The 23,693-nt window shown below is 42.8% G+C and overlaps 1 protein-coding gene across 3 annotated transcripts in view; it reads right to left on the reverse strand.

Annotated features, from left to right (window-relative positions):
* ADCY8 (adenylate cyclase 8) overlaps positions 1 to 23,436 on the reverse strand; it is a 265,567-nt gene extending 242,131 nt beyond the window's left edge. The window contains exon 1 of one of the 3 annotated variants that reach the window (XM_021942625.2): positions 20,390 to 23,436. In XM_021942625.2, the coding sequence (XP_021798317.1) occupies positions 20,390 to 21,349 (960 nt within the window). In that variant the 5' untranslated portion in view covers positions 21,350 to 23,436. The remainder of the gene's footprint in view (positions 1 to 20,389) is intronic. The other 2 variants (XM_009213592.4, XM_021942626.2) reach the window with 2 other exon arrangements.
* Positions 23,437 to 23,693: the final 257 nt, after the last annotated feature.

Here is a 23,693-nt window from a genome sequence, read left to right on the forward strand (position 1 = left end):
CAGGAGGAGGACAAAGTTAGGGACACAGCTTGATGTAAATGTCCAACATTCCTTTCTGAGATTTGAAAGATTTATTGGACTTCTCTACATTTTAGAGTCCAATTATTCTACATCTTACCAATTATTTATAACTTCAAGAGTCAGAATCATAAACTTCAAATTAGAGAAGATCTTTAAGATAGTTTAGTCCAGCTCCTTCTTCTTTTCCCCAAATCCCTGATGATGGGCATCTGGTCTCTGCTAAGCACCCTCAGGGACTACTTTCTAATCTCACAAGGCATGGTGCACTTTCAAAGAGTTATAAGTAGGAAGGCATCAGTTTCTTCCCTTGGGAAATAGTCCCACTAGTCTTTTCCAGCCATAATTGTTGCCTGATATTTATTCTGTGCTATAAATTATACATCAGATGACATGACATCTGATCTAGGTCTTTCTGTTTCTCAAATCTCAAATATGGAGCAAAGGAACACAAAGCACCCATAAAATGTAAATGGCTCTATTTGTCTTAGATGATCAAACAGCTAAGTATAAGATAGAAGAATTGCAATTGCAATGTTATCTCAAAAAATAGTCAATGTTAATTTACTGGATGATACAGCATGAGTATATTTTGCAGCCAATATTGATTAGAAATTACATTAGATATTGGTGAAGGAGAACTAAAATAAAAGTAGAGTATTTTCTATCACTTAAAAAAATCTAGCAATGAGCAGTCTAGGGCTGGCATGGTGCCTAGTCATATCAACAGTGTTCTTGGATTCTTGTTCTTTGTGGCCCACCATCCTTCTGTATGGCTTCCAATCTCTCCTCACAGTCCAAGATGGCTGTTGGAGCTGTCATGACATCTGTCTACCAGGTAGAAAGATGGCTAAAGGACGTAGGGTGGATGAAAAAAAGGTGGGTCTCCCAGATGGATCAGACATCTTTTAAATGCTTCTCCAAATCCTCTAGTAATGCAACTGGGCACATTACCTCCCAAAATAAAGTTTGGTTCTATATGTGATATGGTTTGGCTGTGGACCCACTCAAATCTCATCTTGAATTGTAGTTCCCATAATCCTCACACATTGTGGGAGGGAACCAGTGGGAGGTAATTTAATCATGGGAGCAGTTACCTTCATGATGTTCTGGTGATAGTGAGTGAATTCTCACAGGATCTGATGGTTTTAAAAGGGGCTTTTCCCCTTTTGCTTGGCACTTCTCCTTGCTGCTGCGATGTGAAGAAGGACATGTTTGCTTCCCTTTCTACTATGATTGTAAGTATTCTGAGACCTCCCCAGTGATGCTGAACTGTGAGCCAATTAAGCATCCTTCCATTATAAATTACCCAGTCTCAGGTATGTCTTTATAGCTGTGTGAGGACAGACTAATACAAACAAGTATGTCCTCAAATGGCTTATCACTTTCAAACATATGTAAAAACAATTTAGGGTAATTCGGCATTATGTGGGCAACTAAGTTTGGATTACTTTCAGGAATATAAGTAGGAAAGAAAGGAATTTGTTTTTGTTAATAGGGATCTGGGTAAAAATAAATGCTTGGTCTGCATATTTTGATATATTATGTAATGATTCTTTTCCTTTTGCATTTGGTGTGCACACTAATATGTTTTTATTATTATTATTATACTTTAAGTTCTGGAGTACATTTGCAGAATGTGCAGGTTTGTTACATAGGTATACACACGCCATAGTAGACATAGGTATACATATGCCATGGTGGTTTTCTGCACCCATCAATCCGTCATCTACATTAGGTATTTCTCCTAATGCTATCCCTCCCCAACCCTCCACCCCCAGACAGGCCCCAGTGTGTGATGTTTCCCTCCCTGTGTCCATGTGTTCTCATTGTTTAACTCCCACTTATGAGTGAGAACATGCAGTGTTTGGTTTTCTGTTCTTGTGTTAGTTTGCTGAGAATGATGGTTTCCAGCTTCATCCATGTCCCTGCAAAGGACAGGAACTCATCCTTTTTTATGGTTGCATAGTATTCCATGGTGTATACATGCCACATTTTCTTTATCCAGTCTATCATTGATGTGCATTTGGATTGGTCATAAAGAAAGATGATGAACTATGAAGTCATCAGAACTTTAAATTATTTGATGTCTCTATTTTCCCCATAAATGCTAGTTTTACTTGTGTCACATGCCGCATGTGCAGACCAGGTAAAGGAATGAACTGTTCCTCAAGTTTCTTAGCAGAAAGGGATGAAATCCATTAAAGTATAAAACCCATTGCAGCTCTCAGCAGGGCCAACACAAGAGGCAGCCCAGGTAACAGCAGATAAACTTTTCTTTCTTGTGTTCGTGTTCTGGTAATATAAGTGGCTCCAGGGTAGAAAACATATATTATTTGACTGCTTCCCTCAAGTTTAGCACATAGTAGAGGGTGGAGTGATGGAAGGAATATGAATTACTAAATGTAAATATACATTTATTTAAATGACCACTTAGCATGTACAGGGTGGTGATGGTGAGAGTCAGTGGGAACCCATGTATGTTTGGAGCCAAATTAACTTCAATTCAAATCCTCACTTGGCCACACACAATCGGAATGACTTTAGCCAGGTTAAACTCTCTAATCCTCATCTTCTTCATTTTCAAACTGGAGATTGCAATCCTGCAATATTATGCAGGAATACTATTAAGAGTGGACAGGATGTGTGCAAACCATATAATGCAGATTCCGATATGGTAGGTGCCTAGGAAGTACTAGATCTCATAGCCATGGCCCTGTGCCTAAGCTACTCTGAAACAAAGGAGACCCTACTGCCCCAATGCCCATGGATGCTGGTATCAACACCAATAAGTTATTGCCGCATACGAGTGTGTTCTTTCACCTTACTCTCGTTCTAGGAACATCTAAGTTAAGTCCTCAACAGCTAAAGACCTAGGAGGAGATTTATAAAGTGGTGGTTCTGAAACATTTTTTGGTGGAAGCTTAGCAGTGCCTTGGTAGGTCACAGAGCAGAAGATGGCAGTGCTGCAGGAGGAGAGGCAGAGTGTATCTCCCCTCCTCAGCCAACACACAGCGCCACTTTCATAAGTTTTATATTTTAGTGCTTAGTCTAGTTTGAAAAAGGAGCTGCCACTATTTTAAAAATATTTTGTACATCCTATTTGTGGAAGAAGTTTCATATTTATCTTACTACATATTTCCTAGCAATTTTATTGACAAGGGATTAGTTTTGCTGTGATTTAATGGTTGTTTGATAATGAGATAAGTTCCCAGTTTGAACTCTGCACATGTGCATGAGATACACCCAAGGAGATAAATTTTATTAACTAGATTTTTAAAGGATATTTTTAGCTTTTTTTACATCCAAATTACCTCAAACCCATGGCTAGTTAGATCTTTTTTGTAGGATGTTGAATAAAAATTTGTATAGACCTTCCACAAAATTAAGAAGAACTTTACATAAGAAAAGACTTCAGTGTGGGAAGCTCTAAGAAGACATACCATCATTTAGAGCAACATGGCTTCCCTTCCTTATAAGAGTGTTCTAGTTACAGGGCAAAGAGGTGATTCCTAATGATTGTTATTTTTGTCCACGAGTGACATCCTCTCATCCTGCAATGTAGTTCTTGCTTCTAGTGTGCAATGCTCATTATTGCCAGAAATGGTCTGGGGGACCATTTGTTTCCTCCACTGTTCAGCTGATTCACAGGAGGGGTCACCTTGTGGACCACTGTCTCGTGTTTGGCAGTTTCACGCCAACGACAGAACAAGACAGCTTGCCATTGTGTGACATCATCAGACACAGCTGTGTTACAGGAATAATTAATAATAGCAATAATACCACCCAGTGTTTGTTTACTGCTGTATATTCGTTCAAAATGTTTTCTTATTTATTAGCTCATTTGCTTATAAAGGAGCTACTTTATTCTCATCTTGTTATGGATGCAGTGACTAACCTACAGCAGGATTAAGTGAGTTCTTTCAGGCTACCTTATCTATTTCCTGGGGTCCATAGACGAAGAAGAGGAATGCGCCAAAGCCAGGCTCCGGGTTGTGACTATTCAGGCTGCGTAAATGTCCAATTCAATCCTGGCTGGGTAATACTGACACAAAATGGCTGTTGATTACAGTAACATGCACATTGTGGAAATGAAAGACAGGCAAGGGCCATAAAGTCACTAATTAGATAGTCAAAATAAACAACTGTCTGTCAATTAATTGTCACAATTACTAGTCCCTTCGAAACAAATTGAATGACTAAAATGACACACAAATTTGCAACTGATGGTGCCAATGTAATTAAACCACCAGGAGAAATTAAATATTAAATGCCATCTAGTGAGAGATTCTTTCAGTATTTACTAAATCATTACTCATTATTCTCTTCTTAAGAATCTCAGAGGTCAAAGACCTCAACAAGTTATGTGTTCTACAAGAACTGTCATTATCTGATCTTGGGAGGCAAATAAATGAGGAAAGTATACCAATCCCCACATTCACATTCATTATAACTCATGGAATAAAGTTTTTTAGAGCTGTAAGGAAACTCAGAAATCATTTCGTAGTCATAGAATTTTAGAGCTGTCAGAAACTCATTTTGAAGCCAAGACAGGCTGAGTGGCTTGAAGAAAGTTGCACTGTTTTGTATGTAAAATCTGAGGTGGGTCTTTTGATGACCCTTTATTCAGTTGTTGTTTTCAATACAGTGTGCTATCCCCTTGGCTCTATCTATGATAGTGAGAACTGTCATGATAAACATTGCTACAATTTGGAAGGCACATTTCATTTTTCTTTTTCTTTATTAACTTATTGCCTCTGAAATGAGCATAGTTTTATTGAGATAAAGTGGCCTTAAAGGAGCATCAAATCTAGAGGGTAGCTTTGGAATCAGAGAGCTGTGGATGAAATCTCTTATTCACCTTATGACCAAAGGGAAATGCTATAACAACTCTGTGTTCAGCATCCTCAAATATAAAAAGGGAAGCAGCAATACTGATGTGAATACGATTGTTCAGGCATTTACTCAACAGACTTCTGCTGTGAGATTCCCTCGTGATGTGCCAGTGTCCATTCCAGTGATATACAAAAGGACAGACTGTTCTCAAAGAGCACATTGTTTAATAGTAGAAACAAATAAATAAAACATAATTCCAATCTTCCCTGCTAACATGAATTCCTCCTGTAGATATTAAGAACAATTTCCTCACCTCAGGTCTAGTCAGGATTCTCCTTTTAAATAGAAATGAGTGCAAGCTGAATGCCTAGAGCACACAATTTCAGGAATTGTTCCTTCTCAGGGTTGCACAAGGGCAGGGTCAGCCCCTGAGAACAAGTGCCTCTTGTAAGCTTTGCACCCTGGATGCCTCACTTGTCTAACTAATCATGGCCCCACATCAAACGTGCCTTAAAAGTCCTTAACTCAGTTTGAAATCATTCACTTATTTAGGTCATTATTTGATGATGACTGTCTATAGCTCTAGATTATAATCTCTTTAATAGCAGGATCCTGGATTCTTTTCCTCACTACAGCACGCCTACTGCCTACATGCAGCACATTGTGGTACTCCATAAATATTTGCCATATGAGGCTAAATGAAAGCATGCATTAATGAATGATGGAATAATGTTGCTATGGTTTGAATGTTTGTGTCCCTCCAAACTTCATATGTTAAAATGCTAACCCTAAGGTGATGGAATTAAGAGGTGGGAGGTGAATGTGTCATGAGGGTGGAGCCTTCATGAATGGGATTAGTGTCTGGATAAAAGACCTCAGAGAGCTGCCTTGCCTCTTTCATCCCACAAGGACACAGTCAGAAGATGGCCATGTGAACCAGGAAGCAGGCCCTCACCAGGCACCAAGTCTACTGGTGCTTAGATTTTGAGCTTCCTAGCCTCCCGAACTATGAGAAATAAATGTGTTTGTTGTTGTTGTTGTTGTTGTTGTTGTTGTTACAAGCCAGTCAGCTATGGTATGTTGCTATGGAAGCCTAAATGTTCAATAATACAAGTGAATTAGAGCACAAGATCTAAATCCACCTGGTGGAGTAGCAGAGACCCACTGAAGAGACGGTGGGGTCTATGCCAAACTCCAAAGCCTTTCCCACAAATTATGATCTGCAGACTGCAAGCATCCATTACCTGGCAACTTGTCAGAAACACAGAATCTAGGGTCCTCCTCCTAAATACAGATTTTGTCAAGATCTCCAAATGATTCCTATTCACATTAAAGTTGGAGAAGCATTGGTCTAAAGGATGCAGGGGTTCAGCCAGGTGAAGTCCAGAAACTGTCAGCTTAGGGCAGAGAACTCACTGAAAAAGGGTGATTGTTTTAAAATTTAAATTATAAAATCAAATGAAATGTATTACCTGATTCCTCTTTACCAGGTTCTGATTAAATACTCCATGTGTATTATTTCGTCTCTTCAACAACCTTCTGAGTTATTATTATTATTATTCCCATTTTACAGCTGAAGAAAGTGAGGTGCAGAAAGATTGAGGCTCCTGACAGTGTCATAAAATGAAAAAATGGTAGATCAATCCCAGGCAGTCTGAATCTGAATCACATTCTGTGCTATGAACTCTATGCTTTTTTCTTTCCTTGTGAAGTGTGTAAGTTTGGCATATGGCAATCTCCAATACATGTCCTCTCTCATTGAAAGAGTCACGCTTGAAGGACTGCTCATTCTTTTTGTCAAATTCTGCATATCTTTCTGCCCCTCCTTTCCTTAAACACCTAACATGAGCTCAGATTATCAAAGTCAAACAAACACAATTCTCCAATTCAACACACCCCACTTATTCTTAAGCAGGCACTTGTCCCGGAGAAGGGGTACAGAGGGACTTCCAGGAAGTGGTGACACTTGAATATTGCCAGACAAGGAGGGTAAACAATTGTCCTAGAAGACACACACAGGCAGAAACCAGCATGGAATATGCAGAAAACTGGTGATGAGGTTCAACAGTAGAACTTACCCAGCAAAGTGATGTGGTGAGAATGCTAGCATATGGGAGAAGCTCCCACTGGGGAGTGTGGGGGTGGTTCAGAGGAGCATGGTGTGGCTTGATGAATCTTGGGCAGGGGGGCTGCACTAGAACAGAAAGAGCAGGATAGAGAGCTGTGGACAGACCCCAGCAACGGAAGACTAAACCATCAGAATTTCATGTAGATATCAGGTGGGACGGAATCAATTGTTGACTTGTTGAGGTTGGGCTGCCTCAATGAAGGTATCCAGTAGGTCTCTAGATTGCCAGGTCTTAAGCTTTGCAAATAAAACTGGGGAAGAGTTACAGGGTTAGGAGTTAGCAGCACACAGATACATACTTGTTGACTGAGGGAGGGATTTGATTATCCAGGGAGTGGTGTGGAGTGAGAAAATGGGAAGTCGCATAGGATGAAAACTTAAGGAGCCTCAACATTGAAGAGGTGAATTGAAAACAAGACCTGAAGGCACCTGAGAAAGAAGAGTACATAACCAGCACTACACTATGCTGTAGAGACTTAACAGTGACCCAGATGCCACCCCAGACTTTGTGAAGCTCACAGCCCAGCTGGTGAGAAAGATGTGGAAGCCAATAGCACTACAAAATGAGACAGGATAAATGGGCAGGTAAAGGGCCATGCCCTTAGAGGAGGAATGTCTAACTGGGTCGGGAGTGTTGAGATATCCTTCTTTTAGACATGAAGAAATTTTGGCCCAAAGAAGCTAAAGCCATTTGGCCAAAGTTGCTGTGAAAAACCCATAGCAAAAACAGGAGGAGAATGTGTGTTTTCTACATTTTTAAGAAAACATACTTACATGGTTTCAAAAATATCTCTAATTGTCCATTGGCATAGCTTTTCTCTGGCAGAGATGGCTTAGGCCAGGCCCAAAGAGCTGCATATCATGTTATAATTCACTTGGCAAGAGCCAAGAGCAATATCTCTGTCTCGTAAATAGGAGAGACTTTGTAGTCACTGCACGCTGACCACCTGGGGCCATGAACTCATTCTCAAATAAACTACCCGCCACCAATAGGCTGGAAAGGCTCACCCAATGAATGAGGGTGTGGGAGATTTGACTTTAGAGGAAAACTAGCTTGCTCTGAGTGATTTTGTTTCTTAAACTAACCGGCAGAAAAAAAAAAATGAACTGAAAACATAAAAGACTCATGACCTTTTTGGGGACTTTATAAAGACAGCTTTAGTTAACTGCATTGAGTTCCATTCCCTGAAATCAGACTTAGTTTGCTTGGTAGAAGTCCGCAGATAAACTGGTCCAGTTAGGGTACAATATGGTCTTTATGTGACCAATGGAACAGAACAGAGTCCTCAGAAATAATACCACACATCTACAGCCATCTGATCTTTGACAAACCTGAGAGAAACAAGAAATGGGGAAAGGATTCCCTATTTAATAAATGGTGCTGGGAAAATTGGCTAGCCATAAGTAGAAAGCTGAAACTGGATCCTTTCCTTACTCCTTATACGAAAATTAATTCAAGATGGATTAGAGACTTAAATGTTAGACCTAATACCATAAAAATCCTAGAGGAAAACCTAGGTAGTACCATTCAGGACATAGGCATGGGCAAAGACTTCATGTCTAAAACACCAAAAGCAACAGCAGCAAAAGCCAAAATTGACAAATGGGATCTAATTAAACTAAAGAGCTTCTGCACAGCAAAAGAAACTACCATCAGAGTGAACAGGCAACCTACAGAATGGGAGAAAATTTTTGCAATCTACTCATCTGACAAAGGGCTAATATCCAGAACCTACAAAGAACTCCAACAAATTTACAAGAAAAAAACAAACAACCCCATCAAAAAGTGGGCAAAGGATATGAACAGACATTTCTCAAAAGAAGACATTCATACAGCCAACAGACACATGAAAAAATGCTCATCATCACTGGCCATCAGAGAAATGCAAATCAAAACCACAATGAGATACCATCTCACACCAGTTAGAATGGCGATCATTAAAAAGTCAGGAAACAACAGGTGCTGGAGAGGATGTGGAGAAATAGGAACACTTTTACACTGTTGGTGGGATTGTAAACTAGTTCAACCATTATGGAAAACAGTATGGCGATTCCTCAAGGATCTAGAACTAGATGTACCATATGACCCAGCCATCCCATTAGTGGGTATATACCCAAAGGATTATAAATTATGCTGCTATAAAGACACATGCACACGTATGTTTATTGCAGCACTATTCACAATAGCAAAGACTTGGAATCAACCCAAATGTCCATCAGTGACAGATTGGATTAAGAAAATGTGGCACATATACACCATGGAATACTATGCAGCCGTAAAAGAAGATGAGTTTGTGTCCTTTGTAGGGACATGGATGCAGCTGGAAACCATCATTCTTAGCAAACTATCACAAGAACAGAAAACCAAACACCGCATGTTCTCACTCATAGGTGGGAACTGAACAATGAGATCACTTGGACCCGGGAGGGGGAAAACCACACACCGGGGCCTATCATGGGGAGGGGGGAGGGGGGAGGGATTGCACTGGGAGTTATACCTGATGTAAATGACGAGTTGATGGGTGCAGCACACCAACATGGCACAAGTATACATATGTAACAAACCTGCACGTTATGCACATGTACCCTACAACTTAAAGTATAATAATAATAAATAAATTTAAAAAAAATCAAGTTGTACACGTTAAGCATATACAATGTTTATATGTTGATTATACCTCAATAAAGCTGTTTAAAATAAAAAAATAAAAAAATTAAAAAAAACAATATGGTCTTTATGTGACAGGTTTTAAGCTGCAGGAAACAGTGGACTAAGCAACTATCCACTTTTTAGACACGGCAAGGTCAACCTGCTTTGTCCAATATCTTCCCCTAAGGAATGAGGCCGACCAGCCCCTCTGGTATGGAGCACCAGGAGTCCAATGGAAGGGTGGGAGTACCCCCTGCCCACAGCTGCACCTGTATGGAGTCAGATGGTGAGCATCAACCAGAAGGGGGCACCACTGAGATGTCAAGCCCAGGAAGTGATTTCCAGTGTGCTGCACAGCAGGTTGTGGGTTGCACAGCAGGAAGTGAGAGGCAGGGCAATTGAGTGAAGCTGCATCTGTATTTACAGCCACTCCCCATGCTTGCATTACCGCCTGAGCTCTGCCTCCTGTCAGATCAGTGGCCAGCGGTGGCATTAAATTCTCATAGGAGTTCAAACCCTATTGGGAACTGCACATGTGAGGCATCTAGGCTGCATTCTCCTTATGATAATGTAATGCTTGATGATCTGTCACTGTCTCCCATCACCCCCAGATGGGACCATCTAGCTACAGGAAAAGATGGTGTGAGTTGTACAATAATTTCATTATATATTACAATGTAATAACAACAGAAATAAAGTGCACAATAAATATAAAGCTCTTGGATCCTCCCAAAATCATCCCCCACCCAGGTCTGGGGAAAAATGATCTTCCATGAAACCATTCCTTGATGCCAAAAAGGTTGAGGACTGCAGCTATAAAAGCAAAGAACTCCAGAGCTGGGTATAGAGATTCAGAGCCAGGGTGCTGAAGAACAAAGAGGGAGGAGAACAAGAGGGTGATGCATTTGCTAGCAATTGGACTCTATTTTGAGTAGATGGGCCTGATCCATTTAAAGTGTTTGGTAATGGACAAATACCCATGAATAATTCAGGCCCATAACTTTTGTTTTAACTTAAATGATCTGGATAATTACTTGAATTTTTCTTCACATTATCTAATATGTATATGTATATGCATATGTATAGCAAAACTCAGCTGCAGCTTTCTGCTCAAAGTGTTTCATGGGATAATTTCTGGTGTACTTTTGCTGTATTGACAGAGAGACTGATTTCTCTTCTCTAGCCAGTTTTTCATTCCCTGTTGATGATTCTGTGACGATGTGTGTGTGGGGGTGGGGGTGGAGTAGGGGGTGACTGGGGGAAGGAAGGAGATGGTCACCTACTATTCGTTCATTCCATTAATTTAAAATATGGCATTCAGAACCATCCATGTGCCAGATGCTAGGCTAGCAGCTAGATACACAAAGATGGATAAGATACAATTCTTGACCTCAAGGGGCTCATAGTCTGGTGGGCATGTGAGAACCTTATGACATTGCTCTGATAGAGGAAAACACGGGATGTGGCAATGTGCCAAGGAAAGGGACTTTGAACCTTGCCTAAACTTACTGTCTGCCCATGTTTGTGTGGGGATGGGTTGCCTGGAGTCTCAGGGAAGCTCTTCAGTTTTCAGCTGGAGTCACTCTGAGCACAGAGTGAGTATGAGTTCCCAGAGCTGCACATGCTCCCTCCTGTCATGTCTGCAGGTCACCAGCCTCGTGACACATTCTGTTTGTGATAAAGTGATGCTCAGACAACTGATCTCTTGGCCCATCCCAGGGTCCTTTTACACGCTCTTCTTTTCTTCACCAGGGAGGAAGATCCATATCCTTCCACTACTTCTTCTGGAGTCTGACCTTTCCTTTCATGTAACTTCTAAAAGAAATCCACTGCAGCTTTGATGTTTCATACTTTAGAGGTCTGTAGTTAAAAGAACCCAAGTCTTGCATTTGTGTAAAATATTTACTGAATCACTGAATCCCGTGCACCAGATGTGTTCTAAGAGTCAGGTACAAACCTCCAACCAAACCTCTGCAGTGGAGTCACAAACTCCTTACCCAAATCCATCCAAGTATCAGCTCCATTACATCAATAACCTTATCTCCTTAGTACCTAGCTGTGTTCTAGGACATAAAACCCAGCAGGCAGTCAACAAATATTTGTTGAAAATTTTGTCTTTTCAATAGTTATTCTACCTTTCATTCTAATGCAATCCTGATCTTTTAAAGCCCAGAAAAATCATTTTTTGCCATCCTTTCCTGCTGATAGAATGGTCCTGTATCATAATTATGGCCCCTGAAAGATAACGAGGTCTTGTTGGGCAGAGATCCCAGGGGAACTCCTCAAAGGGGCACAGATGCAGTTGGCTTATGCCCTTTTACCATTTTGGCCTCTTGCCCTTTGTCTTCTACTTTTCCATGCCTGCAAAGCAACCATGATGACATGAGATGCAGCCAACGACTTTCAACTGACCTTGAAGAAAAGCTGTGCAACAATCCATTAGGGATATAATAAAGGAGATTCCTTCTATAGGAATACATATCTATATATCTCCCTACATAGGATATTCCTATATATCTATAGGAATAGATATATAGATCACTATATAGGAATCTCCTTGATTACATCTCTGATGGATTGTTGCACAACTTTTCCTTGGAGAATGCCCAATGGCAACGAGCTCATCATTTCAAAAAGCAGTGCCCTGGGCAGGTCTGTTTGTTACCAAACTTTACCTTTTTGTGAATTAGAATTTCTCCTGCTTTAATGGCCATCCATTGGTATTAATTCCATTCCAAAGGAGACACACATAAAATAACCAGTCTCTTTGTCATGGCAGAACCCCAAATATTTAAAGACAGTCACCATATTCCTTCTATATCCCTTCCATCTTCAGACCTTCCAGAGGTATTCTGCCTTGTTTCGTTTTCTGTTTTTGGTCCTTGCTATGGCTTGAATGTGCCCCTCATAAAGCATGTGTTAAAAACGTAATCCCCAATGTTACAGTGGGGCCTAATGAGAATTGTTTAGATCCTGAGGGCTTTACCTTCATGAAAGGATTAATGTTGATTTTTAAAGTGTTTGAGGCTTTGAGTTCAATCTCGTGTTCTTTTATGCCCATGTGATGCCTTCTGCCATCTTACATTGCAACAAAAAACCTTCACCAGATATGATCCCTCAATCTTGGAATTCCTGGTCTCCAAAACCAGAAGCCAAATACATTTCTGATTTATTTTTAATACATTACACAGTCTCAGGTATTTTGTTATGGCACTATAAGATGGGTTCTGTTAGATTTTTTTGTGCCCTTATTTCTTCTCCTTATAGTCTGAGTTAAAGAAATACGTGTACTTTGATAATGCATTCTCTAATCCTTAATAGTTTCTATTTTATAAGCAATCTTGTGCATTCAGCATGTAATCACACACACATACATACACACAAATAAGAAAAGATTCTGAAATGGTTTACTCCAGTCAACTGAAAAATCAGCTGACATAGAACAAGGATGTGTTGTTTACAAAATGAAGTGGTTATAGTTTCTCATTTTTATGTGAAATTTTTACACTGGCACTGTAGATAGAAATGGCAGTTGTAAAAACATTACTCATTTAACAAGAAACCCCAAAACATTAATGTGATTTACTTCCATGTCCAGCTTATGTCTTCACCATGTATAACTTTATCATTCCCTAATTTGGGGGAAGTTTGTGCTTCAAAGACATTTTGCAATTATTACACTTGAGCTTAGATATATAAAGCAGGAAACAGAGTGAAAGGGATAGAAAGCTCCACTAGCTATAAAGTACAAAGTATTTCATATTTTAAAATGTATGATCTAGCTAAATGAAATTCAGATATCGAATTATATACATGCACATTCAGAGTCCAATGCATAGAGATCAAAAAACAAGCAAACATAGGTTTATTACAACACATTGTCAGATAAGCTCTGTTCTCTTATTGAGAAGGTAGTGGCATAGTGGCATTTGCTGGTAGGTGGCTTTTATGCGTACCAGAATGTGCCTAGGCCTCCTGTGGAATGTCTGGCATCTCCATGGTTAATTAATCTAGTCTGCATTCTTCCTCTCCCCCACAGGGCTGACTGTAAAAAATCTTGCAGGGAGAAAATCTGGCTTCCGAAGCACTGCTTAAGTGACCTGACTTCTTAAAATAGTCCTTCATAAGCAAAACTCACATGATATAATTTGAGTGTGTAAATCCAATTACATTTCCTGGGGAAGTGCAGGGAAGATTATACTGGCTTTCCCTGCTCTGTTGTGGCTGGCTGAAGCAGCATTCCTCAACTAAAGCCCCACACAAATCCTGGGAAGAAAATTCTTTACATAACCCACTCCTTTACTAGCTGTGGTTCAAACCTATGTATCACAGAAATTTTGCAACCTTCAATACTGCCACCAACCTTCATGTTCTGTTACTTTAATTCTGCCCCAAAGAGAAAACCAAGAACACACTTCAGAAGCGATAAGTCAAATGAACTGCTATGTTGTCCAACTGCTTAATCTGGGCCTACTGGTCTCTCAGACAATCAATATTGTACTTATTTGGTGCTGAGAGGAAAGGTTTAAGATGAATGTTGCAAGTGTCTCCTATGTTTTGCAAATAAACACATGTAGAATCAACTTAAATAGACACACTTGTGAAATGAATAAATTAGCATCTTAAGACATATTTAGACAACAGTAAAGTGTCACATCAGCATGATTGTAGTAGTGTCCTCTGATTAAATGTTGCTAGCAGCACTGAATATGGAATAAACTCTTTTTAAAAATCTTTCGGTTTTTTGCTTGGTTTCACTCATTTCTGATGAGCTCTTAAAATGCCATCAATCATCAAAGTATAAATATGACTAATGCATTTGTCCTACTTAGCATGACATTGTAGCAGCTGCTCTAGAAGCAAAGTCCTCCCCATCTTCCCAGTTCTAATCTAATTATGCTCTGACCTGCTGATAACAGTCAGGTGATATTACCAGATATGAAGGAAAACAAATTCATAATTCAATCTTGCAAAGCACACACTACACATTCATTTTACAACTCTCTCTAAATACAGAGACAACAAGCCTATTTGCAACTCCAGGGCAAAGATGTCTACAGGCCAGGGCTGAAGGGATTTAATTGGTCATTTCAGCTGTCATTATGATATCCTTTGCAAAGCCCATTCTCCACCAACACACATACGCACAAGCACACACACACACACGAAGAAGAAAGAAAGAAAAGAAAAATAGAAAGAAAGAAAAAGGAGAATCTCTGGGAATCTTTCACAAGTAAGGGAGAATATATCCGTTTCTCGGCATTCAGAGGAATCTCTTGGGAAGGTTGACACTCAAATCAGTTTTTGAAAGGCATTTTTCTCAGACATGCTGGAAAGCTGCCATTATTTTTTTAAAGCCTATATGAATTTCCTAAAGAAAAATGTACAGAAATGGAGATATTTGGGGTCTTAAGAAATGTACACCATAACTGGTGAGGTACATTAAATTGGATTCCAGTCATCCTCATTTAATGGATATTTATGTCTCTCAAGTGAGTACGTACCTTGATACCAACTACCAAAGTGGAACGATATATTACATGCCATTTGTTGTACATTAAGTAGTCACAGGATTCCCTTTATTTGATTTGAGATAGCTACAAAGAACCTTAGACTTACACAAAGAACGTATAATATCTAATGTTTAAACTGTATAAATGATGGGGAGAAGTTGGTAATTTTATTATGTTCATGTTGTCTTTACTGTGAAGTTAGTCCTTCATTTAAGTGGTCAAAAATGTGTATATAAGTCACATACAAAGTCTGCTTCCCTCCTGAACCCAACCTACTCATACTATACACCACTATCTTATCCAGCACATACACCCAAAAAGCATTTTCCCCTAAAGGATTTCTTGAAAGTCAAATGGTAGGCTAAATGTCCCTTATTTTAATTCAAGTTTAACGATCATTCTTTAGCATTTTTCTGGCTCTAGTCTCTCCTGTTTGATAGGATGTTGAAAGGTAGGAAAGAAGATGTTGCATGAGAAATTTAAATCTGACAGCATGACCTTGAGCACTAAGTAACCTGGATTTGCATACCTGACTGCCTTTGATTGTACAGTTATCTTGGAGAAATCATCTCCACTCTGACAAGTCTGCTTATCTATCTCACCAAGAGGTACAGAAGACTAATTAGCCACTAGCTGTAACATTTTAGAATCCCCAAGAGGGAACCATAATGCAGCGATCTTTCTGGTTAAATATTACTGCCTCTCAGTTTTCCAATAACTAAATGATTTCCACCATCTTATCACTAATGAGCTAAAGAATGAGAATGAGATGAGTTTCAAATGTAAGATAACTCAGATTATTGTCACCAGCAATTAAAATAGAGTAAAATGCTAGCTATAGCAATAGCGTTTAGAATTTATCTATCTTGTGAAAGAACCTAGCAAATATAATCTTATCATTAATCCTTTATTTACATATATAACATCATTTTGTAATGAATTTACTGGTGGATAAATCGAATTGGTGAGACAAACAATTGGTTTATGATATGGGAAAAGTAAATCAGTGTCTTAGGGAAATCTGGACAAGGTATTCCTATTATTGGTTTGAGGCTTATTTAACTTGAACTGGGTGCGGTTTCATAAGAAAGAAATGATTGTAGCCCTAGTGCTACCTATAGCTGAGCTAAGTCAGAGTGAAATAAAAGGAACCCTTCAAAGTGGGTTTTGAACCTTCTGAAAGTTTCTCAGTCTTTCCAATGCCACTCCAGATGCAGAAAACATATGGGTGATTATGTCTGCTCTAGACAATAATCTCATTGTTGGGTGGGAAGTCAATGTTTGTAGTGTGTTAATTGAATAGAGAAAACATAAACCATCTCTTTGCTGATGGCAGGGAATTTCCTGAGTGGCCCCTTTTAGGTTCCATTTTGTATCCGCAGTGGAAAGCAAATGGTGATTCAATGAACACAGGGCTTTGTCTCTTCTTATAGGGTGTCTGCAGAGATTTGCAGTGTGGTTGCTACCCTGTCAAGTCACAGATGTCATTTCCTTCAGGGTAGAAAGAGGGAAAGCAGATTCTCATAGCTTAGATTAAAGGGAGGCAATCATTGGCTCATTTGTTCCTTTCAAAAATGACATTTTCAATGAAGTGAAACAGCTGCCAAGGTGCGCTAACTCTATACTCTCATTTTTGTTTCCTAATTCTTGATAATTCTAAGTTAAACATTAGCCATCCTACCAAAGAGAATGAAGATTAATGTGGAGAAAGATGCTATTCCAGTGTTTATGGCCTTTAGTTGATAGATTTGCATCCAGCTAAGCAGAATGATGAGTTAGCTACAATGAGCCTATTCCCAGCAATTCACTCATTTTTCTCTCATAATTTCCCTATGACTTCTTCATTAAATGTTTATTCATGTGCTATACAGAATTTACTCTCTTAAGTAGTAAAAGAAGTACTCCTCACTCTTTAATAGTTTCAAATGCTTACGTGTTTAGAAAGATAATCACTAGAGGGTTTCTGAAGAATAATTGGCATTGGAGGAAGGGTTTGAATTCTGTCCTCACTGCTTGCTAGGTTCCTGATCCTCAGGATATCACTGTATAGTTTCTAGGAATCTGTCATTTTTTTCTCTGATATGAAAATGAAGGATGATACCATCTATTTTTCATCATTAGATGTGATGATGCGCATAAAGGTGCTTAGTTACATGTAAAATACTGTGCAAAGTAAAGGATTATTATAGTTTTTTGACTTCTTTAAAAGATGTTTATGTGTAAGACTGCCTTGCACGCATATGATGTGTGTGTGTGTGTGTGTGTAGAAAGCTTTCACTGACACAACACCAGGGCACTTGGATATTTTATAATATTTCCTATATGATGAATTATCTATTCATTCAGTGACCATTTGTTGAATACCTACTATATGTCTGGCATTTTTCTAGAGGCCGAGGATAAAATGCTATTTATGATAGACAACATCCTTGCCCTTATGGTGTTTACATTCTTGTGAGGGTGTGGGGGACAAACAGTAGATATAAACAAATAAGATAACTTCAGATAGCAGATGTGCTCTGGAGAAAATAAAACAAGTCATTTACTAGAGAAAGTAGCATTTGAGAGTCTGGAACAATGAGAATGTGCCAGTCTTATAAAGACTTTGGAAAAATTGCTCTAGGTAGCAGGTGAAAAGACTCACAATTAGGAAGAGCTTAGAATATGGCAAAAAATGAATGGTGTATTTGGAGCCTAATGAAGAGAAAAGAAGAGAGAAGAGAAGGAAATATGGTTGGAGAGAGAAGAAGCAACTAGTTCAGAGAATCAAGCATGCTGTGGTAAGCAGTTAGGATTTTACTCTAGTTGCTCTAAGAAGTGTTTAGCAGGTTTTGAGCATTCCTTATATGTTACTAGACATGGAAAACTAAATAGTACCTATTTAAAAATCACAGATTCTTATAAAAAGTGATTTATTCTCTACTTTGTCCATCTGCAAGATCTAGGAAAGACTCTTAAGCCCATAGAGGGCGCCAAAGGACCTTTAAAGGCCCTTTCAGCACTGAAGTGAGGGGAGAGCGCTCTGGTTGTTCCTCTAGAGTTTTGGTAACAGGTGACACAACCTATGAAATCATAGTTTATCTATAATTCTAACCCAAACAAAAAATTGAATGAACTTGGTTTACATGCATCAGGACCTTGGTTTTCACAGTGGAGAATTGTTTATGATGAGATGAGGGTGGGAAGACATTTGGGGGTTATTTTTAATCTTCTCCCATCTGGTAGTATTTGAGTAGAGTATAAAACAAATATGGAGCCAAATTTACTTTCTGGATTCACTTGGCAAGAAAAAGATATCTATACTTAGAACTTTGAAAACACTCATAATTTGCCACTTAGGATGTGTTATTCTAAATACTATTCCTAACTTACTTATTAAATTTTCTAGTTGTGCGTACTGAGAAAGGCTATTGCATGAAAAGCAGTGGGTTATAATACGTGGAGTTTCTTATACATGATCAGATAGCTATGCTTTATCGTGAAAACAACTCATAGTGAGTTAGGTGAAAAAAAGAGAAGGCAAAGAGAAGGAGAAAGAAGGAAGGAGAGGAAGACAGGGAAGAAAAGATCTGCTAATGTCTAAGTATACAACAAAGAAAATAAAGAAAGAGAATGAGAGAGCTTGGAAGAAAGTAGATTTAGATGTACTGGCATGTAGGTCTTCATGTAAACACAATTGAGAAATAGTTAATACCAAAGAATTTGACTTCCACTTCCCAGATTAAGATTTATTTGTTATATGTGGATATAAAGTTTCATGGTGACTGTGATAACGCATTCATTATTGCCTTTAATAAGAAAAAGTTCAGTCAATCAGCCCTTACTCAGAGTCTCTCATCTCTCCATTTCATGCCTGATAATCACAGGCATGTAATTTATGCAGTCTTTGCTTTACCCAGAGAGACTTCAGAAAGCACTGTAAAAGCAGCCAATCAGATAAGTCACCTGAGCAAAGGAATCCAGAACCATCGGAGAAGAGACAGGATCCCACATTGACCAGAAGTCCAGGAGGCCAATGATGGGTGAAGCACTCTAACAGCGCTGGCAACCTAAACATCATGAGCAATTTTCAGTGGGGTTGTGCCTGTTTATTCTAAGCACCATCTATTCAAATTCAACCGTAAAGAAGAGGAGTTTTAAGCTGCTAATGCAGCAGAAATGATACAGAGGCTAAGGACAGGGCAGGCCCACACAAAGCAGCCCCCTGACCATGCATGTCACACCAGTCATCTATTTGAAAATACTTCACTTGACATGTTTCCCTTATTTTTGAGAACTCTCCAAATTCACTCTCCTGTTACCTACCATACATTTTGCAAAGACAGTGCCATGCCATTAATTATCTATTGGTTCTAGTAAATTCATACAAGAGAAACATTGTCTACCTTCTCACCCAGAGACAATGTGAACTGTGTTCACATAAGCATATCCATATTTAAGGGGAAGAATAGAAAAAAAAGAAGGAGAAAGGAGAGAAAGATGCCTAAAGAACAAGATTTCACCTAAATATAATATTTACATCATCTACATCAAAATGCTCTTTTCCAATTAATCAAAACTTGCGTTCTTTGCCACCCCCAATTACTGAGTTTGGTTTATTCAAAGCACTGGGGTCGCATCCTGTCATGAGAGAAGATACCAGGTTCGGTCACCAAGGCAATAAAAAATTCCCGAGAAAACCATGTGTCATAGGATTATTTGAAGGACCAGATGAAATAACACATACAGTACTCAGCACTGACAGTCAGTATGTGTTTAACAAATGTATGTTCCTTTGAGAACTGAGGGTTTGTGGCTTAGAGATGTGGAAAAACCCAACTCTGAAGCCCAGAGCCCCCTAGACACCCTGCTGCGACTCTCCTGAGGAGAGCTGTTAAGGAATGGGTCACCTTCTAAATCTGGATGCTTCCCCTCCCCTTCTGTCTCATGCTCCAGAGACTGCGGACCCTGAGGGAGGGGAATGAGGAGCAGAAAGCAGACTTTCTTAGCTGATGTCAGAGTAGAATTACTCATAGAATCAGAGTAGAAGGGTAGAGTTGGTAGAAACTTTTAGAGGTCATTTAGTTCCACTTTAAGAAGAGATTGCATTCCACTAACACTTTAGACCTCCTAGGTGCAAGGCACTGTGCCAGACTGAAGGAGGAGACTTAAAGAGAGTGAGGCAACCCTGGCCCTCTGGAAGCTATATGATTAATAACTCGGGGAAGTTAGAGGGGAAACAAATGCAAGGCAGGCAGGAGTTACCTGGTTGATGGAAATGACCGCCAGCCGGGGGATGACCACTTGGAGGATGACCTGCAGCAGCGAGGTGCCCAGGCCGGCCAGGATGGCCCAGGTGAGCGGCAGCGGCAGCATGCTGTAGGTGGCGAAGAGCGTGAAGAGCACGTAGCCTATGCCGTCGCCCAGGAGCCCGTAGCCGAGGCCTGCTGCTAGGATCTGGGTGGTCATGGCCACCCAGGTGACCACGCCGCTGTACTGCAGGTACGTGTGGGAGGTGGTGTCCTTCCTGACCACCACCAGGGCGCAGATCACCACCTCAATGCCGGTGAAGAAGCCCAGCAGGATGCCCTTGAGCGGGTCCATGGGGGCCGAGGCCAGGCTCAAGTGCAGGACCAAGAGAGTGAGTTTGGTCAGCACGTCCAGCACGTTCATCACCACTTCCGATTTGCGCCTCTGGCCCAAGAAATAGCGCTGGTAGAGGCGTTCCAGATCCCGAGATTTGAAGGAGTTGCGCAGGGTGGGGAAAATGACTCCTCGGTAGCTATAACCCCCATTGAGAAAGAAATCCGAGTTGCTAGGGGCACAGTCAAGGTGCAGGAAGCCCAGGTCGCCCCCGCCTCCGCTGCCGCTGGCACTGCCGCTCCCGCTGCGTTCCGGGAAGACTTTGGTGCCGCAGGTGCTGTGCGCTCGCTCTCCTGGGCCCAGCGAGTAGAGGGGCAGCGCGGAGTCGCCTGACAGCTGCGGCGCGTGGTGGTTGGGGCCGCCGCCCGCAGGGTCCGATGCTTTGCCCGAGCCTCCACTTCCGCTGCTGCTGCCTCCCCGGTGCCCGTGAATGAAGCGCTGCTCTGTGATGTGCCGCACCGCCGTCTGCCACAACAGCCGCTGCGGCCGGGAGGCGCTCCTGCCGTCGCCGGCCGGGGGCGTCGGGTGGATGGTGTAGAGTTCCTCGCTGCCTGTAAGGCAGCGCACATCGGAGAGCTCCATGGCGCTGGGCCGCAGGGAAGGAGGCGCAGAACTCTGGGGAGGCAGCCGGAGAAGGAGGTTCCTAAAGACTTGAAGGCGACCTGGTAGGAGCTTGGCAGCGATCCCTTCTATCCTAGGCTGTCCCGTTGCAGGAGCCCTGCGCCAGGGCTCCTTGTAGGTCAGGTCATACTGTGCCCAGGGGCAAAGGGCACCTGGAAGATTGCGGCGGACCTCCGCGTCCTTGCGCGCTGCTCTCCCGCCAGCCGGCGCAGCTTGGGTACGCAGCGGCAGTGGCTATTTGTCCTCAGGAGCCGCAGCGCTCTGAGCCACGCAGCCCCTTCCTGGGCTCAGGCTCCTTGGTTGGTTCTAGGCTCAGCGTTTTGGCGCAGCCTTTGCTCTCCAAGAGACGCCTAGGAGCCTGGGCGCCGTGCTTCTGCTGCGCGTCGGGCGGGCCTGGCTGCAGCACTGGGCTCTGGACGCCCACTGCTCCGCGGTTTCAGGGGTCCTGGCCGGGGGTGACCGGCGGCAGCGATGGGTGCGAAGTTAGCAGATGTGGCTGGAATCATCGCCTTTCGGAGAACTCCACTGCGCCGGGATGGGGAGCAGGGGCGGAGCTGGGGGCGGGGGCAAAGAAGGAGGAGGAGGGGGGCACGGTGAGGTGGCGGGGCGCCCCGCGACAGGGTTGGAGAGGTGGTAGCCTCGGCGCTAACAATTCACCAAATAGTTAATTTTAAGGAAGGGGTATGCTGAGGCTCCCTCCTAGGCTCGTTCCTAGTTGCGGAGCAAGGACTGACAGCGCAGCGCTGGCTCTGGCCAGAAGCATCCCTCCGGGAGTGGGTGCGGGGACTCTCGCCCCAGGGTCCCAGCCTGAGCTATAAGACGAGGTCCACGCTTTCAGCTGTGCTTTCGAAGGGTCGCAGCACACAGTTCCCATCCCCTTTACTTCGTTCTTTGGAGTCCATTTGGCTCGGAGCTAGGAGGAGCAGGAGGTGGGGGAAGGAAAAAGTGGGGAGGTCTCCAAAGCCAAGAGCTCTGAGAACGAAGAGAAGCCGCCGGTGCGGATATCCGAGGCTGAGAACCGAAGCTTGGCGGATGAGGCGAAGGTTTGGAGGAGAAGGGAGGCCCGAGGCCGAGTGGAAGTCGACAGAGACGCCTCTGGATCCAGGGAAGCGCCGCCGCGTGCCACCCTGGAGCTCTGAAACGCGCTGCGGGCACCAGGCTACTGGGAGGAATTTGGAGACCTGTCAGAGCGGTCAGACACCCGCGGTGACTTAAACCCGCCCACGCGCCAAGCCACGCCCCTGGAACCGGGCGGGGGGTGGCGGAGGGACCTGCCACCCAGATCTGGCCAGGACGCCCCAGGTCTTGTAGAAAGCGGCACGCACGGGCCGGTGTGGGAGAGGACCACTGAGGGCTAGGGCGGGCGGGCGCCCCCGGCCTTCCCGGGGCGCGCTGAGATCCAGCGTTCCAGCTGGCCGCGCCAACCGGTTCCTCCGCTGTTCTTTTTTAGGCATTGGCTCTTGTCCTCTGCAGGTGCGGAGCCAGGACTCGTAGGCCGCTTTGCCCACGGACTCGGAGAGCCCAGCGCGACGGAATACAGGGTCTCCTTTCCGCCCTTCCTACCCGTGCGTCTTTTGGCAAAGCCAACTTTCGGGCTAAACGCAAAATCCCCCAAGAAGCCGCAGTCATAGTGGCAGTCGGTTTCCTACAGGAGCCTCTTTACTACCTCGATCCAGAGGGAAGGGTACGGGACATTAAAATGGGGACTTCCCCTGCCTGCCTCACACACTAAGTTTCTCCGCTTACAATAAGGGTCGAGGAGGCGGACTTGGAGAAAGGCATGTCCGGGGTCCCGCCTCGCCCTAGCCAGGTTTCCCGCCCGCCCAGGCTCAGCCGAGCGCTCGCGGACAAAGCCTGCGGCGGCGCTTGCGGCGGACCAAGTCGCTGCGCGGTGGGAGCTTAGTGCCGGTGCTAACGCCCGATGATCCGCGTCCCGGGGGTGCAGGGTTAGCCGGGCAAACACGGCCGCCGCAGTCCCGCACCCGGATGCAGGTGGAGGAGCGGTGGTGGTCACCACCTCCGCCACCAAGACTGCGGCTGCAGCCGGTGGAGCCCGGGCCCAGAGCACAGTCAGCTGATGGCCAATGACGTCAGGCCCTGGGCGCGTTCGCGGCTCCCCGTGGCGTCCCATGAAAGCCCGAATGACCGCCTTGCTTTGCCGCCCCCTCAGTCCCTCCTGAGCGAGAAGAGAAGCTCCTTTCCCTCCTGCCTGTCCTAAGGAAAAATAAATTTCGATCTCCCCACCCCCAACCACAGACACTGTCTCCAGGGTTATTTCTGTCGGCCGTGTCCCAGAAACGCGGGA

This window comes from Papio anubis, chromosome 8 (assembly GCF_008728515.1).
Source record: "Papio anubis isolate 15944 chromosome 8, Panubis1.0, whole genome shotgun sequence".
NCBI lineage: Eukaryota > Metazoa > Chordata > Mammalia > Primates > Cercopithecidae > Papio > Papio anubis.